General features: G+C 42.9%; 1 protein-coding gene across 1 annotated transcript; it reads left to right on the top strand.

Moving 5' to 3' along the window:
- The first annotated feature begins 696 nt into the window (after positions 1-696).
- On the top strand, positions 697-3,139 carry LOC133893189 (cyclin-D2-2-like). Its single transcript, XM_062334160.1, has 6 exons — positions 697-1,259; positions 1,574-1,660; positions 1,779-1,877; positions 1,969-2,170; positions 2,287-2,411; positions 2,506-3,139. Exons 1-6 carry the CDS (start codon positions 978-980, stop codon positions 2,734-2,736), a joined length of 1,026 nt encoding a protein of 341 aa, XP_062190144.1. The 5' UTR covers positions 697-977; the 3' UTR covers positions 2,737-3,139.
- Positions 3,140-15,669: the final 12,530 nt, after the last annotated feature.

Below are 15,669 nucleotides of genomic sequence, written 5' to 3'. Positions count from 1 at the left end.
CGACAAAACCACCAGATGGATCTCTCAGTTCTGCATGACGTCCGCAACCTTGGATTTTAGTACTCCTGAATAAGTTAATGGAAACGAATTGCTCATTTTTTATGTCAAGTTGTATAATTAAGAAAAGTATGACAAATTAAAAACAAGGCAACATAGTCACATTGGCTCATATATTGTTCGCTTATGTCCATCACAACCAATCTTTCCTTTAGAGTACGCTATTGATCATGGACGAAATGATCATCAAGATAAACTCAATATCCAACGAAAGATTCACTAAGTTATGCATTTAAATAAGACTATTAATTGGTGTCTATGAGTTGACAAACTTTTAGCGGTATCTGTCCAACGAAAACCTCATTTCACACGACAACGATCATCTGATGAGCCATCTGATGCGCCGCTTTGATTTATTACTACTATGACTATGTTAGATGGAACTCTAAATTCATCGGTTTCTATCCAGAGAAAAATCCTATTTCACTCGGTAACGGTTAACTAAGTAGCTATCTGCCACGCCTCAATAGTAGAGGGTTTACATGTACCATGTCTCCATGTGACGGTGTGGACGGGCAGCGGGTGGACGAAGCAAATAGCCACGCCCATCGCCGAGGATCTGCCACTGAACCAGATTATTGCCTGATCATTTCACCCAGCCCTTAAAACCGCACATCGCTATAAAACACCCCAAACCCCCTGCCCTTCTCTTCCCCAGGAGATCCCTCTCTCCTCTCTCTCTCTCTCTCTCTCTCTCTCTCTCTCTCATCTTTTTTTCCTCTGCCATTTTCCAAGACACGACGAGTGAGAGGAGAGAGAGGCCTTCGTTTTTATCTTGCCACGGCAAGGAAAAGAGTCAAGAAGACCAGTTCTTGCAGTACCCAATTCCACCAGTACTGCTACTTGGTTAGGAATAGGACTATAGGAGGAGTAGCAGCAGCGACGGGGCAGAAGAGATCGCCGTTCCTTGCGATCCCGAGATGGGCATCCTGGGCTTCGGCGCTTCCTCCACCCTGCTCTGTGGGGAGGACAGGAACAGCGTCCTCGGCCTGGGCGGCTGCGACGAGTTGGCGGAGGTCGGGGGTGGCCTCGATCTCTCGGCCGCCGCCGCCGCCGTGTTCCCTGTGGACACCGATGAGGCCGTGAGGGCGCTGGTGGAGAAGGAGACGGATCACCTGCCTCCGCCGGGCTATGCGGAGAGGCTGGAGCACGGAGGATTGGAGTCCTCTTGGAGGAAAGATGCCATGGATTGGATTTGCAAGGTGAGAGAATGGAAACAAAAAAAAAATCTCTAGGATTTATTGGTTCTTCCAGTTCCTTTTACTATGGATTAATTCATTTTAGGAAGTTTGTTGCATTATGTCATTATCTCTTTGACTTTGTGTGAACCTAATTTTGGCTGTGTGCCTGTGTGTCCTGCATCCTGTGGCTCATTGCCAATTAAACAACCACGAGATAGCAATGAGCCTGCTTGCCTGGCAACCTCTCTGCCCTTTTTATCTGGACAAAATTGTTTTAAGTAGAAACTGACGAGGTGCTGATCTTATCTTCTCGACTTCTCTCATGTGGGCTGCAGGTCCATTCTTACTACAACTTTGGACCACTCAGCCTTTACCTCGCCGTGAATTACCTGGATAGATTCCTCTCATCATATAATCTCCCGGTAGGAATCTGAACATGTACATTGGTTGCTTACGCAGTTACGCTTACTGTGTCCAGTTTTTATCTCATACTGACCGATGCATTTTTTTTTTCTATTTTGTTTGTTCTTGTTGTTGTAGCATGACATGCCTTGGATGCAACAGTTGCTGTCAGTTGCTTGTCTATCTCTTGCCGTCAAGGTGGAGGAGACCGTAGTCCCTCTTCCTGTGGACCTTCAGGTGAAGGATATGTTACGACATTGTAATATCGATAATTATTGTTCTATCATCGCTCGATGAATTTGCTAAAAATGTGATTGATGTACCATAGGTCTGTGATGCGAAGTTTGTGTTTGAGGCAAGGACTATTGGGAGGATGGAGCTCCTTGTGCTGACCACCCTGAAATGGAGAATGCAGGCTGTGACCCCGTTCGCTTTCATCAGCTACTTCCTGGACAAGTTCAGTGAAGGGAGGCTGCCGAGTTTTGCGCTGGTCTCACGGTGCTCCGAGATCATAATCGGCACTCTGAAAGGTTCGATCGACCTTGACCATGTCGCTTGATGATCTGATCTATAGATTTACCTACATTGCCAATGACAGCATGTTTCGGTGTACTGACTACCACATCTGTGTGAAATGGTTTTACAGGCTCCACGTTCTTTTCATTCAGACCATCTGAGATTGCTGCCGCGGTGGCACTTGCAGCGGTTTCTGAGAATCAGGTTGTTGGCTTTAAGAGTGTTCTTGCGGCATCTGAAATCCCTGTAAATAATGTGAGTGTCGTTTGACCTGTGCCAATGATTGATCAATTGACCATTGCTATCTACATATTTCTGAAAATGTGAAGCGTGCATCTTACATTTGCAGGAGATGATTGTGAGATGCTATGAGCTGATGCAAGAGCGGGCGTTGGTGAAGAAGAGAGGGCACATCAATGGAAGCTCTTCAGTGCCACATAGCCCGATTGGCGTGCTGGATGCAGCATGCTTCAGCTTTAGGAGTGATGATGCAACACTAGGATCATCACAGTCAAACAACAACAGTCAGGCCTCTAGTCCAGCTTCCAAGAGGAGAAGGCTAAGCATGTCAACAATCTGATTAGAGCATATACCGTACATATCAGTCGTCAGTGTCACATTGCGCTTGTTTATGCAGTGATCATCTTAACCTCGGAGCTCGTCAGGGGTAACAAGTAGTGTCACAAAAGGATCCAGTGAAGCATTGTAACAAGCAAAGGATGGTGGCAGAAACAAGCTATTACCAGCTTCTTGAACTCTGAAAGAGAGAGGAGAGGAGGAAGGCTTCTTCCTCTAGCAATTTTGTAATTCCCTTCCTCACCCTCCTCTTTGTTTTATTCCTTTATTTTTACCCTATCCGAAGGGATCTTTGTGGATATGAGATTGGAGATGTGAGGATGAATGAGAGAAATCAACAAAAAGAGATTTTCAGTTTTGCTCCTTTGTTCTTCGTCAATATAAAAAAGAAAACTTCTTGTGAGAAATCCTTGCTCTTGTTTCAATTGATTTTTCTTCACTATTTTGAAAAAAAAGGTGTTCCGATTCATTTATGCATTCTGTCTTGGTTGACTGCTTGTCTGTGCATGGTACTTGTCCATGCCTCATATTTTTATGAAGAGAACCAATCATAAGTACAGATCTTGGTATGCCTTTGCACATAAAAAGGCAAGCTGTTGTTTGTTAGTGAAATGGAGGAGAAGGTACAGGCAAATGCCTTCCCCCTCCAAGAAAAAGAAGCCATTAATAATCATGGCTATGAAAAGCAATGTGATTATTTAAACCCCAAAACTTTGAACAAATCATGCCCAACCATGTCTTTGTCAATGTTTTGGATCTTGTTTGTGTTCTTTGTCCCTTTTCCCTGACTAACATTGCAAACAGACAACGAAGGAAAGCATTGCCATCTGATGAGCTTTCAGGATTACACCTGGAGTCTTCTTTCAGAATTACACCTGGAATCTTTACCATAAGCCATCTCAAATGAAACAGTAAAATTCAAAATCAGTCATGTCGTCCGCAAGAACAAAACGAATGCTAAAGGGGTCACTCTAATCTTACATGGAGATGAATCACATTACTGTGTCAAGTCTAAAACGACTTACATTTTGGATCGGAGGTAGTATGTGATTCATCTCCATATGAAACTCAAACATCATTGTTTGGTCTGGGACACTGATGTTCACGAACAAACCAGTAGTTTTTGTTAGTAAGAATGTTACTTATATTGTTATTATGTTTGCTAACGAAAGTGATGAAGGTTGATTCATTCAATAAATTCACCTAGAAAGGCTGGTGAAAAGCCTGCATTGAAAATTTATTGGAGCCTGCAGCTCTTTTGACAGTGTCTGAGAGCGAGCTGTTCAAGGAAATGAATGGGTCAAGTAGAGCGGAGGTCGCTGCGGGCAGGCTGCACGCACTGCAGCCATGACAACCGCCTTTACGTGCAATGGTTCTTGGGGGGCTCAGCCTTATACCTGCTATGGTCTCTGTGCTGTGGGACCATGATTAACATGTCTGCATGTTTCTCATGAAGGTGCTGACACAGGCCAGAGTACCAACTGAGACCAATAAAATTGAATATAAGAACTGAAATTGCTACAGTTACCTAACAATTTTCCTCTTTTAGTTACCGAGTACTACTAAGAGAAAAACTTTGATATGAGATCGCAAAAAAAAAAAGAGCATATGCCAAGAGATCCATAGTAGAAGCACTGTACATGTATTTGCATTGACAATATGGTTAATCCAGTGGAATTTAAATATGATTTTATTGTCAGTTTGCTCAATCGAGTGTCAAATCGCAGCTGCATTCATTTCACCTCATACTTTGCACTTCGTGTAGAATTCAACCGAGGGGCTAGTTTTTTTTGGTACGTCCACACTTACGGAATGATAAATATATATAGATTTATGATGTGGTTGGAGTTGGGGTTGGAGCTTAGCGCTAGTTGTGGAATTTCACAGCACAGGCTAGTGGGTTTAGAGGGAAGTCAGGGATGACGGCAGCTTAGTGAGAGATGATAGCGGTAGGGTGTTGCAGTGCCGCTTCTTGAGGTTATCTTCAGCAGATACTCTAAAAATACATCACTTATAATATTATTACAGTACCCTCTAACACTATTATAGTATCCTCTATTTTTTTATCTCCAACAGCTACTCTATTTTCTCCCTTTCATTATTCTCTTTTTCTCCTCGGACCCACGTGTATACGCTATGCACAATGATACCGCAGCCCGTATCCATTGGCAAATTTGCCAAAACCTGCTCGATCCCGCATCCCTGTAGAATTTGAAAATCGCATTTGCCGATTCCGCTGGAGGCACATACAGACGACGTCGGGTGGCATTTTCAGCGGGAACAGTGATACGGCAAGATTTGGCGTATCGGCTAGAGTTGGCCTGACCATGGGAAGAAGAGATACAGATCCTCTAATTTACTGCATAACTACTATACAGTTGCTGACGTTCAGGCCTAGGTTCTAAGTGACCGCAACTGTATGGTAAGTGAGAGGATCCTTGTCCAATAGGAAGGGAGGAGAGAGCAGTGTCGATGGGTTGCAACGAGAGAGTAGAGTGAAGATAACTTAGGATAGATAGTGCAACTAATTCACCGCAAACCATGGGTGGTGGAGACAAGGGGACAGGGCCAGGCCCCTTATGCTTATGTAGTTTCACACTATATAAATATAAATATATATATATATAAAGTAATTAGGAGTATATAAAAACTAAATAACTTAAGAGTTAATTGCTATATATGTTTCGAGTATTATGTATTCTTTTATAACATATTTTAGGTATTAGATGTCACAAAGTATAATTTACTACATATAATTATTGCAAATGCATGTAATGAAACGTTTTTTCTTATCAAAATTTATCAATTTTAAAGGATTTATCCTTAATACTCATGATTTATATTACATTGCTTACTCTTTATTGACCTCAGCTCTAGTTATTTTCTGTTATAGATGTTTTTTAGCAACTTCTATGATAGGCCAATATCAACTTGAAAAAAGCAACGCTGAGATATTGAATGGATATATATCATCATCCATTATAGGATACATTTGTTACTATGAGTGAATTTATGTATAAATAAGAAAAAAGATATTTTAGGTCGATTATAGAATATAGTTTCATCACAACACATGTATTATATTTTTCTAAAAATAAAAAATATATTAACCAATATTAAGAGAAATTATATTTTATATAAGAATCTATTTAATAGCTTCTAGAACGATTTATATTTCTCTCTCCTCCAGCCCTATCATCCAATCTGGTTCTGTCCCTAGCAACTGACTATGGTAGAGTAGGTGGGCGTGGGGACGTGGCTGCAGGGCGGGGGCATGGGCGGTGGTCGGTAGTAGCTAACTAGCTATTGTCGCCAATACTCCATCGAAGTCACTGTTGGCTTGGAGAGGATACAAAAAAGAAGGAAACATGGTTAAGGAGGAAGAAAAGAAAAGCTAGAGGAGCCCCTCGTTTTGTAATTACACTGCTTGCAAATGTTTAAATGTGTAATCCACTTCCACTACAATATTAATCTAGTGATTTATAGTTGACAACCTAACAAGTTAAGTGACCATTACTGCAATATTTTTGTCTCTTTAGTATGGCTGTACTTATGCACGCAAGAAATTTTCACAAAAGTTTTTTCACCCTTTGTCTTCTTTGTGTTCCCTCGGGAACTTGATACAAACGTGTCGTATATTAATGGATCTGTTGGTAACATATCCCTGGCTATATAGTCATGGCAGCATCGATCAACACTCGGTTGAAACCTTAAGCCGAATCGCATTCGGCTGTTTATGCGTACATGTAAGCGCACTGCATAAATTAGCACATGATTATCAAATGGGTTTGTACTTTGTACGTTTGCCTGTAATTTTGTTTACACATTATCTTGTCAGGTGACTCGGGATTGATGCATCAGAACTAAAATAACTATTAATCGAACTATTCTCACATAACAGCATTGATTACTCTGAAATTTGCAGTAGTTATTATGCATTACAGTACATTAGGCTCTGATCATCATATATACAATATACTCAAAATGTGATTGGCAAATGCTCAAGACCCTTTCTTAACTTATGGTTCTTGATCCATCTGATCAGCAAGTGACCGATGTGACTCAGCCCCGTTTTGGATCAGTTTTTTTAGCTTTTCCTCCTCAAAGCTGAAAGCCTATCTAAACGCGTTCAAGCGAATCATGGTTTCTCCAAACGCGTCTAGCTTTTTTGTATGTACCGTAGAAGCCGATCGAAATTGGCTTCCCGAGGTTCTCTCGCTGTGAATGTACTAAATTACCCTCAAAATTACATGTTATTTACCTACGTTTGCCATCGTATAAATACGGTTCCCCCACCTCCCGTTCGGTTCCAGGCTCTTCCATTTCTCCCCCACTCGCCCAGAGGTGTCACTCACCCGCTCGCCTGCAGCGCCGTTGCTCGCATGTCCGCCCTCACCTTCGCCTTCCTCGGCTGGTGTCGTCGTAGCAACCCAGCCAATCCTGTCCCCCGTGGCCCCTGCTTGGTCAGGCCCATCGCCCCTCCTCAGCTAGATCTGGCTACACGACCAGCCCCCCGTCGTCGCCGGTCGACTGCCCCATCAGCTCGGCCCCCTCCTTCATCACCGCTCGGGCCCCTCCTTCCTTGGTGCTCGGGTCATCACGGCACCCCTAGACCGCCGGACGCCGCCCAATAGCCGCCTCCTCAAACGCCCGGACAGCTCCACGACGCCTCCTCAATCGCCGCTACTGGACCGACCACCCGGAGGCCGCCTGGACACCTCCTCAATGGCACGACGTGTTAGACTCCGAGAAGCATAGGTGCGCCTCCACCCCCTTTCCTGGATGTGGTTGATTCTTTGTTGGATGCATTTTACCCTCAATTGTAGTACTTGTACCCTCAATTCGCATCCAAACGGCTTATATGTGCTGTTGTCGAATCTTTTCTGGATGCATTTACATCAAAGGATAGATGTGATGAGGTTGATTTTAGTACTTGTAGCCTCATTTCACATCTGCAGGTTACATGCGTGCTAGTTGATTGTTTGACGGATGCATTTTCATCAAAGCATAGATGACATGAATTGACTCATTTGATTGCATATCAATGTGAGTATTTAAGATTTTCTTTCTTTCTATGTTCTAGACAGCACTTATGCTCGATGACGATAAGTATTTGTTGAGATTGAGCATGTCTCTAAGTACACTAGCATTAGCCTTTGTTGAATCTAGTTTTGTTATATAGCACCTTGCACCTGGAGGTTGTTTGGGTTGTATCTTGATTCTGTTTCTGTAGACCGAAATCTTTGTTGGTTTTGTACTCCAGTGCAATACATGTTATTTTGATCCCTGTGTATGTGTTGTTATGAGCTCATTGTAACCGTTCTGGGGTCAATTGTTGTTATGTTTTTTAAGCACTTTTACTCGTAAATTCATCTTGTTGTTCAAATCATATTTTGCACATGATTAGTGGTACTGAGAGTTCATTTTTTTTACTATTAGGCTCTAATACATAAGCTTTGTCCATGCGGCTATTTATAAATAAGCTTGATTTCAATGCATTAGGGTATGGGTGAATTGGATATGCATGCATTGATTAATGAGTTGTTGTTGTAATATTGTCTTGCATTCAGTAGATGGATAAAGGTTCATGAAAGGCAATCTGGGATGCAGTTGCAACCCGAGTATTCTGTGAGGTGTGCAAGGTGGAAGTGCTAGCTGGAAATAGACCATTGGGAGCACTAAGCAAGCATGGGTATGCAAACTTAGGGCAGAAGTTTGTCATGAAAATAGGCCGACATTACACACAGAAGCAATTCAAGAATAAGTGAGACTCTTGAAAAAAGAGTATTGAGTGTTGGTTAGCGCTGAAACATGCCACTATAGGTCTTGGGTGGGATGACAATGTGGGAACGGTCATTGCTGACAATGAATGGTGGACTTTGTACATACAGGTGAATGCTTATGTGTAGTTGATATCGTTTTCTTATAATATTGCAGTACTATTACGTGGTGCTTACATAATTTGTTTCCATGACAGGTCCATCCAAAAGTAGCAAACTTTAGGTTTGGGCCTCCTGGCCATCTGGATGACATGGAGGTCATATTCAACAAGGTCCATGCCATAGGTATATCCTCTGCCATACCTAGGTAGCATGTAGAGGACCATGAGATTGGTGCAGTTGGTGACGAGGAGTCCTCCACCAATAAGGATATGGTGAAGAGCCCAGAGAAAGAGAAGAGATATGCATCCTCTAGTGGTCCTAGTAATGCGAAGAAGCGCAATGACAAGAGTTGTATGGTCAGGGAGTTTGCGAAGATGGTCATCCTTTTGAGCAGTGCCACATCTGAAAGGTTGACCAACACGTCACCAGTTGCAACTCCTCCCACCATCAAAGATTCTTTGAGATTGGTTGTTAGATGTGGTGTGAATGAAGGGATTGAACTACACTTCACAAAGATTCTTATGAAGGCGGACTACAGAGAGTTGTTGCTTCTTTCGAGATAAATGCAGGGAAACTTGATTGGCTTTAGAGGATGCACAATGAGTTGAGCGAGAAGTGATGCTTCGAACCATCTATTGTACCACTATTTAAACAATTGCCGTTTCTGTTGAACTAATATGTGTCTTGCTAATTCACTTAGACTTTGTTGTAATAATTGAGTTTTGAACTTGGGTTATTAAATTTATGGTGAACTTATATGTTGTTCAGATGGATGTTGAATTATTGTGTTGTCATGTGTAGATGGATTATTCGCACGAAATATCATGGCCTAATTTCCAAGTTCATGTGGATGACTCTCAAAATATGTTCAACTTATCTTGGGAGGATTTTGAAGTTGAAGAGGAGAATGTGGAAGAGGTTGTGGCTCCAATGAGGTAGCATCTTCCATATGTTATAGTGGCTAGTTTTGCAAGTAACTTTTACTAAAAAATATATGATAACAAAAGACCATTTAGGATACCACAACAAACTGGTTATGAGTGGATAATGGAACAACTAGCTAATGATAGAGATTGTTACTCAATGTTCAGGATGACTCTAGAAGTATTCTATGCATTGCATGATACTTTAGTTGCAAACTATAACCTTAAATCAAGTAGGTTATGTACCTTAGTTGAAAGTTTGGCTATATTTATATGGATGATAGGAGCAGGAGAATCAGCTAAGCAAGCAAAGAATAAGTTCAAGAGGTCTAAAGAAACAATTTGTAGAAAATTTCTACATGTCTTACGTTATATCAATGCCTTAGTTGCACAAACCATTAGACCTAGGGATCCATACTTTACCATCATTCATTCCAGACTGCAAGATGGTAGATTTTTATCTTATTTTAATGGATGCATCGGTGCAATAGATGGCACACATATACGTGTCATTGTATCTAACGGTGAGATTGTCAATTACACCGGTCGACATGGCTATTCAACGCATAATGTGATGGATGTTTGTGACTTCGATATGAGATTTACCTTTGTGGTTACCGGATGGCCAGGGTCAGCGCATGATATGCATATATTCAACGACTCATTAAGGAAATATGCGATAAATTTCCCTCACCCACTTGCAGGTAACCATTTTCACTTATCCATTGACAGTTCAACTTTTTTTTTAACTCACCACTGACATGTGATCTTGCATATAGGTATGTACTATCTAGTTGATTCCGGATATCCAAACAGATACCTTGCACCTTACAAGGGAAAGAAGTATGAAGTGTTTAATCATGCCAATTCCTCTCTTCGAAATGTAATTGAGAGGTCATTCGGTGTTTTAAAGATGAGATGAAGAATCTTATTGGGCATACCAGTATACCCAATGGTGAAGCAAACTTAAATAATTCTTGTATGTATGGCTCTTTATAATTTCATATGTGACAGTGCCTTACATGATGAGGACTTTGAAAAATGTGACACTGATGAGGACTAGTTCCGGAAGTTGCTCAAGTGGGAGGTGATGGCGACATCGCTATAGAGCACGATGAGCAAGACATGAACCAGTTTTGTGACAATATTGCTACCTCTTTGATGGCAAGTAGAATTTAGGAATATTTTCATTACATGCTACTACTAGTATTTGCCAAATAAGATTTCGGTATCGTAACGAGACATATCCTACTAATTGTCAAATATTTCTATTACAGGCTACTACTACTATTTGTCAAATAAGACTTCGGTATTGTAACGTGATATCCTACTATTTGTCGAATATTCTATGTTATGAATGCATGTATTATTTGATGTCGTTGTTCGTACATATGTCGTTATAGTTTTATCAGAGTTCAAACAGGTCAATTACGCTTTAACAACATATTTACAACTAATCAACTAAACTAGGGTATTTTAAATATTTTCTCATTCAGCCACAACAGATATCCAGTCTATCCAAAAGCCAGCTATCCAAACAACTTTCTACCTAGCTCAGAAGCACAACAGCCATAGCCGCTTCGCTGGCCAACCAGCCAGCAGCTGCTTCTGTAGAAACCGCATACTATCCAAACGGGACCTCAATAGTGAAGTAGTACTATATTCATGTTGCAAGGCGGCAGCATCACGATTCTTCAAATCTCACGCCAAATAAAACCAGCTGTTAACACTAACCTGCTTACTTAACCGATTGCACCATAGGATTCCTCTCCAGTCTCCATCTATAGATGGAACAGGGACGAAGGAACAAACTTTTTATACATACCCTCGTGACCTTTTCCTGCGCACGAGTGGTCCTCTAAATGGCTCCAAGCTGCCAGACTAACAAATATTTCCTAACCGAGCTAGCTCAATGTTGCTTTCAAGGAGGAGTCGTGCGTACATCGTTGTCGTTACCATTGGCAAAGTAAATGCCTTTTATTTTCTTTTTGCACATTCTCTCCCAAGAAATGCTACACACCTCCCTCAATTTTTCACTCGCCTCTCTAAGTGCCATTCCATTTCGACTAGAAGGGAAGATGAACTAGTTTCCGAGCCGAGCTAATCCAATTCCACCCCAGCAAGAAGAGAATCCCAGTGACTCGATCCCTCGAGAGCTGTACGAGCAAGGCCGGCACGGTGGCTCGCCGTGTGGAAAATGCAGGGGCAGAGCGGCTCAAGGCGCCCGTTCGTCGTTTGCACTGGTCTGTCTCGTCGACGGCAAAGCTAGGCAAAGGCGCCGTTTGGCTCCACTTGCTGAGACTAGTGCGTAGATGGGGACGTGCCCGACTGCCCGGGGCACAGCACAGGCCAGCGCACAAGCCGCCAGCCCGAAAAGGCTGTGCTCCCGGCCGCTGGCATCGTACCACTGCTGAGTATAATTCCTAAAGCCTCTGTTACAGTGTCGCTTCGTAGTTCATACGCTTTCGTAACGGACAAATGTCCCCTGTTACACACAGCTGGTCTTTCACTCGAGTGTAAACTACTGGTAACGAGACAGGAGTTGCCTTGTAACCTTGCCTCGGAAACAGGGGAGAACCCTCATAATTTTTGACGGGCCGAAAGAATACAACGAGATGGGTCCGACCGAGAATGACGGTTAGATATGAGGTAATTAGACATTATAATAATTTTTCTTTAAAATTAGTGGTCTTCTCGTATTTTCACCTAAAGCACATCAAAACTAAACGGAAGTAAAATAAAGAAAAAGTTAAAAAGAACAGTATTGAGACAACATGACTCTTGGATGAAATATGAAATATAGTTTACTTTTAAAATCATTTCATATGTCTTAGTATTTAAAAGCTTGCAACTTGTAAAAAAACTGAAGAAAATGATCACTGGGTAAATAAACTCTTAAGGTTGATGATCTAAAGGTAAGGAAACTTAAGACCCTCTCATATATATAAGCGTATGAATTTTATACCTCTAGTAACCAGAAGAATAATTTCTCAAGGTGAAAGAATTACAGCTCAAAGACAAAAACGAAAAACAACACAAAATAGAAAAACTAGCAAGAAAGACAAGGAAATCAAAAGAAGGAGACTAGAAAGATCTTGAGTGAAGTCAAAAGAAGGAGACTACCAATAGAAAAACGAGCATATACAAAAAAATAATCTTCAATAAGTACATATGTCAGCTCTATTTTTGATAGATTATAAAGTTGTTCATCTCACAAAAACTCTAGCATATTATAAAGACTAAGTCTATCATCTTGTCTTTTTCAAAATCTATCACTAGACTTTCAAATGGCTCGTTTAACCTCTCTCTACATTCATATTCCTCTATTTATAGATCTAGAGAGGTGTCTTAACCCTTAAGTTTCTTTGTTCCCAGATGCTCCTCACCGATACTGCACTCCTACCTACTATTAGAGCATTTTAGTCTATTTTTCGCTTCGTTCATCAAACGATCTCAGCTTTTTCACGACTTAGCTTCGCATCGATGCAAGTTTCGCGATGATACCATGTGGCCCTCCAGTCCTCCTACGATTTTATGGTCAAACCGTGAAACCCTAGCACGCTTCTCAAAGCATGACTAGCCGTCACTTGATTTACCTCAAGCAACCGCTCCGATGTTGACTTGCATACTCCGTCTTGCGATCTTGACTGCCGTCAAGTCTCTCCCGCTTTCGATCTCTTAGGCCACTTTTGTCACTTGCACCGGTATCCCCTTCGCTTGACTGCGTTAACATGCTTTGCTTGACCTCCACATGTACCGCTAGGATCATTCTTGACTTCGTCTGGCCTCCTTGATTGTCTGACACCAAGCCTCCCGCTTAGCCTTGATTATCCCACCATCGATCGTCAAGATGTATCCATCACTTGTACACCATAGAACAAGCAAACATGTTTCTTTCACTCTAAACCATCTCTAGCTTAGCTCAGAACAAAAAAAAATCCTCAAATGAAAGCATATTCTGAAAAAAAACATGAACACTGGATGTTCCGGTGTGTTCATCCTCTGAACACCGGACCATTCAGTGAATGTAATCCCTTTCGCGGACTAAAGATTTTGCTTTCTACATGAAATAGTCTGGTGCGATATTCCGATGATAATTTTTTCATCATCAGATTATCCGGTGCATGCAAAAACATCAAACTATATTTTGCAATCTCTTTGGACAAATTAGTCCGATGTTCTTTTTGCCTTCAACACTGAAACATTCGGTGCTTCCAACTCTACCAAACCTCTATTTCGCAAACCTTCTGTAAGAAATGCCCCGATGGCTTGTTCGGTGTTAAGACCATCTAGTGTAGATCTTTAAACTTGGCGCAAATTTTTTTACTGTAGATATTGCTCCGACGCTCACACTTTACACTACTGGACCATCTGATGAGTAATATCGGTTTTGCCTCTGGACATAAACACTCTGGTGTTCAGTTTCAATCGATCACCGAATTATCCGATGAAATCACTTTTCTGAACATCGGATATTCTGGTGAGTTTATTTTCCTAAACTTAGATAAAATTTGCCAATTTCATTCTACAACTCGAGTTAGTCGTGAACAAGAATAAACATCAACAAACATAAACTAACCAAATTCAATTTAACTTAAATATTATCAATAACTCATCACACGTATAAACAAACTTTTATCTACTTGGTTTTTCGGTTTCTCAATATGAGGTATACGGTGTCAGCAGTTTTCCTCGTCGACTTTTGATGCAGAGCAGCAGAGGTGGCAGGCAGCCCCGCCGAGCGCATGCGGCCGCCAGCTCCCTCCGCACGCTGCACGAGGGAAGACGACGCGCGGAGCGTGGAAATGATTGTGGCCGCGCGCGTATGGGCAGGGAGGGGGGTGGGGGAGGCGCCACGTTCACGCTCGCCTGCGGGCCGGGCGAGGAGGGCCTCAGGGCTGGCCGTCGGCCTAGCTCGCCGTGGTGGGTGCGGACGCGCGGTTATTGTGACGCGACGAGCCAACGGCCGACGCCGCCGTGAATCTGCCGACCGTGGCCGGGTGATCGGTCCGGGCCACCGTCCCGGTCAGGTTGATCAACTCGATCGTTGTGGAGTGCGGACAGCGTCGGGGTCGAGTTGGCAGGCACTCGCGCGTGAGGAGCGTAATGCGATGCACCCACCGGCCCTTGATGGGCTCGGCGTTCCTTCGGGGGGCGAGGTGTTTTCTTGCGGTTTTGGGGCAAGATTGATGCGTTATTGCTCGTGAGGGGCTTCAAGGGATTCAACCACCAGCCTTGCTTGGATTTGGCCAACTGCGTGGGAGTGGGAGCAGCTGCTGGTCCATTGGCAAATCGGGCTGGTTGAGTCCTCGTCCACTGGACTTGAGAGTTGCATGGAAAAGCCGGGCCTCCATGCCATGTGCTTGCAAGGAGCGCTGGGAAGTTATGGCTCGTGAGGAGCGTAATATGGTGTAACCAACTCCCAACCTTGCTATAGCAGTATAGATGGGTCGATGTTCAAAGCGATACTGTACGTATGGCACATCTTTAACAGGGCTTGATCTGAATGTGTTATATGTTCAGGTGAATTTCCTACCGCAGGATTTTGACCAGCGACTCATGACTTGTAAGCCTTCGATACGATTTTCACGCCAGGCGGTTCGCCTCTTGAGCAAAACAGGCAACATTGGTCCTTCCGGTGTAGTGTACTGTAACGTGCAACAACCCGTGATGAGAATAACGTGATGCAGCTGCCAGTGCGGTTGCATGGGCTCGACTTCCGCGTTGATTCATGCTTTGGCACATGACGCATGAGCATGTATATCCGTACGCACAGGCCATACCGAACCTGCTAAGAGGCAGCAAAAAACACACAGAAGACAAAGGCAGAGTATTAAATTTTCATGAGCAACACACTTCAGTAATCAGTACCCAGTGTCCCAGACCCCCTGTGTACCAGCAGAGTATGTATGCACATAACGCGTAGGAAGAACTGGAAGGGGGTCATGTTCATTTAGTACTCGTGAGGGATGTAATGCGTGCAGCGGCAGCAACCGATCGATCGAGCTGGTTTTTTATCCATGTACTTGCCATGGGACCGCCTGCGTACTGCTAGTGCTAGGCTGGTGCAGCAGAGCAGCACACTGACCTGGTGATCGGTGTGACTGTGACAGGTTCGTGTACGTCAAACAT

Source organism: Phragmites australis, chromosome 15 (assembly GCF_958298935.1).
Source record: "Phragmites australis chromosome 15, lpPhrAust1.1, whole genome shotgun sequence".
NCBI classification, from domain to species: Eukaryota; Viridiplantae; Streptophyta; class Magnoliopsida; order Poales; family Poaceae; genus Phragmites; species Phragmites australis.
This window is presented reverse-complemented; position numbering and strand designations above follow the sequence as displayed.

Coding starts and splice junctions, on each gene's coding strand:
- LOC133893189 (XM_062334160.1), top strand. CDS start 978: ATGGGCATCCTGGGCTTCGGCGCTTCCTCCACCCTGCTCTGTGGGGAG. Junction 2,171..2,286: donor CATAATCGGCACTCTGAAAG/GTTCGATCGACC, acceptor ATGGTTTTACAG/GCTCCACGTTCTTTTCATTC. Junction 2,412..2,505: donor CTGAAATCCCTGTAAATAAT/GTGAGTGTCGTT, acceptor TTACATTTGCAG/GAGATGATTGTGAGATGCTA.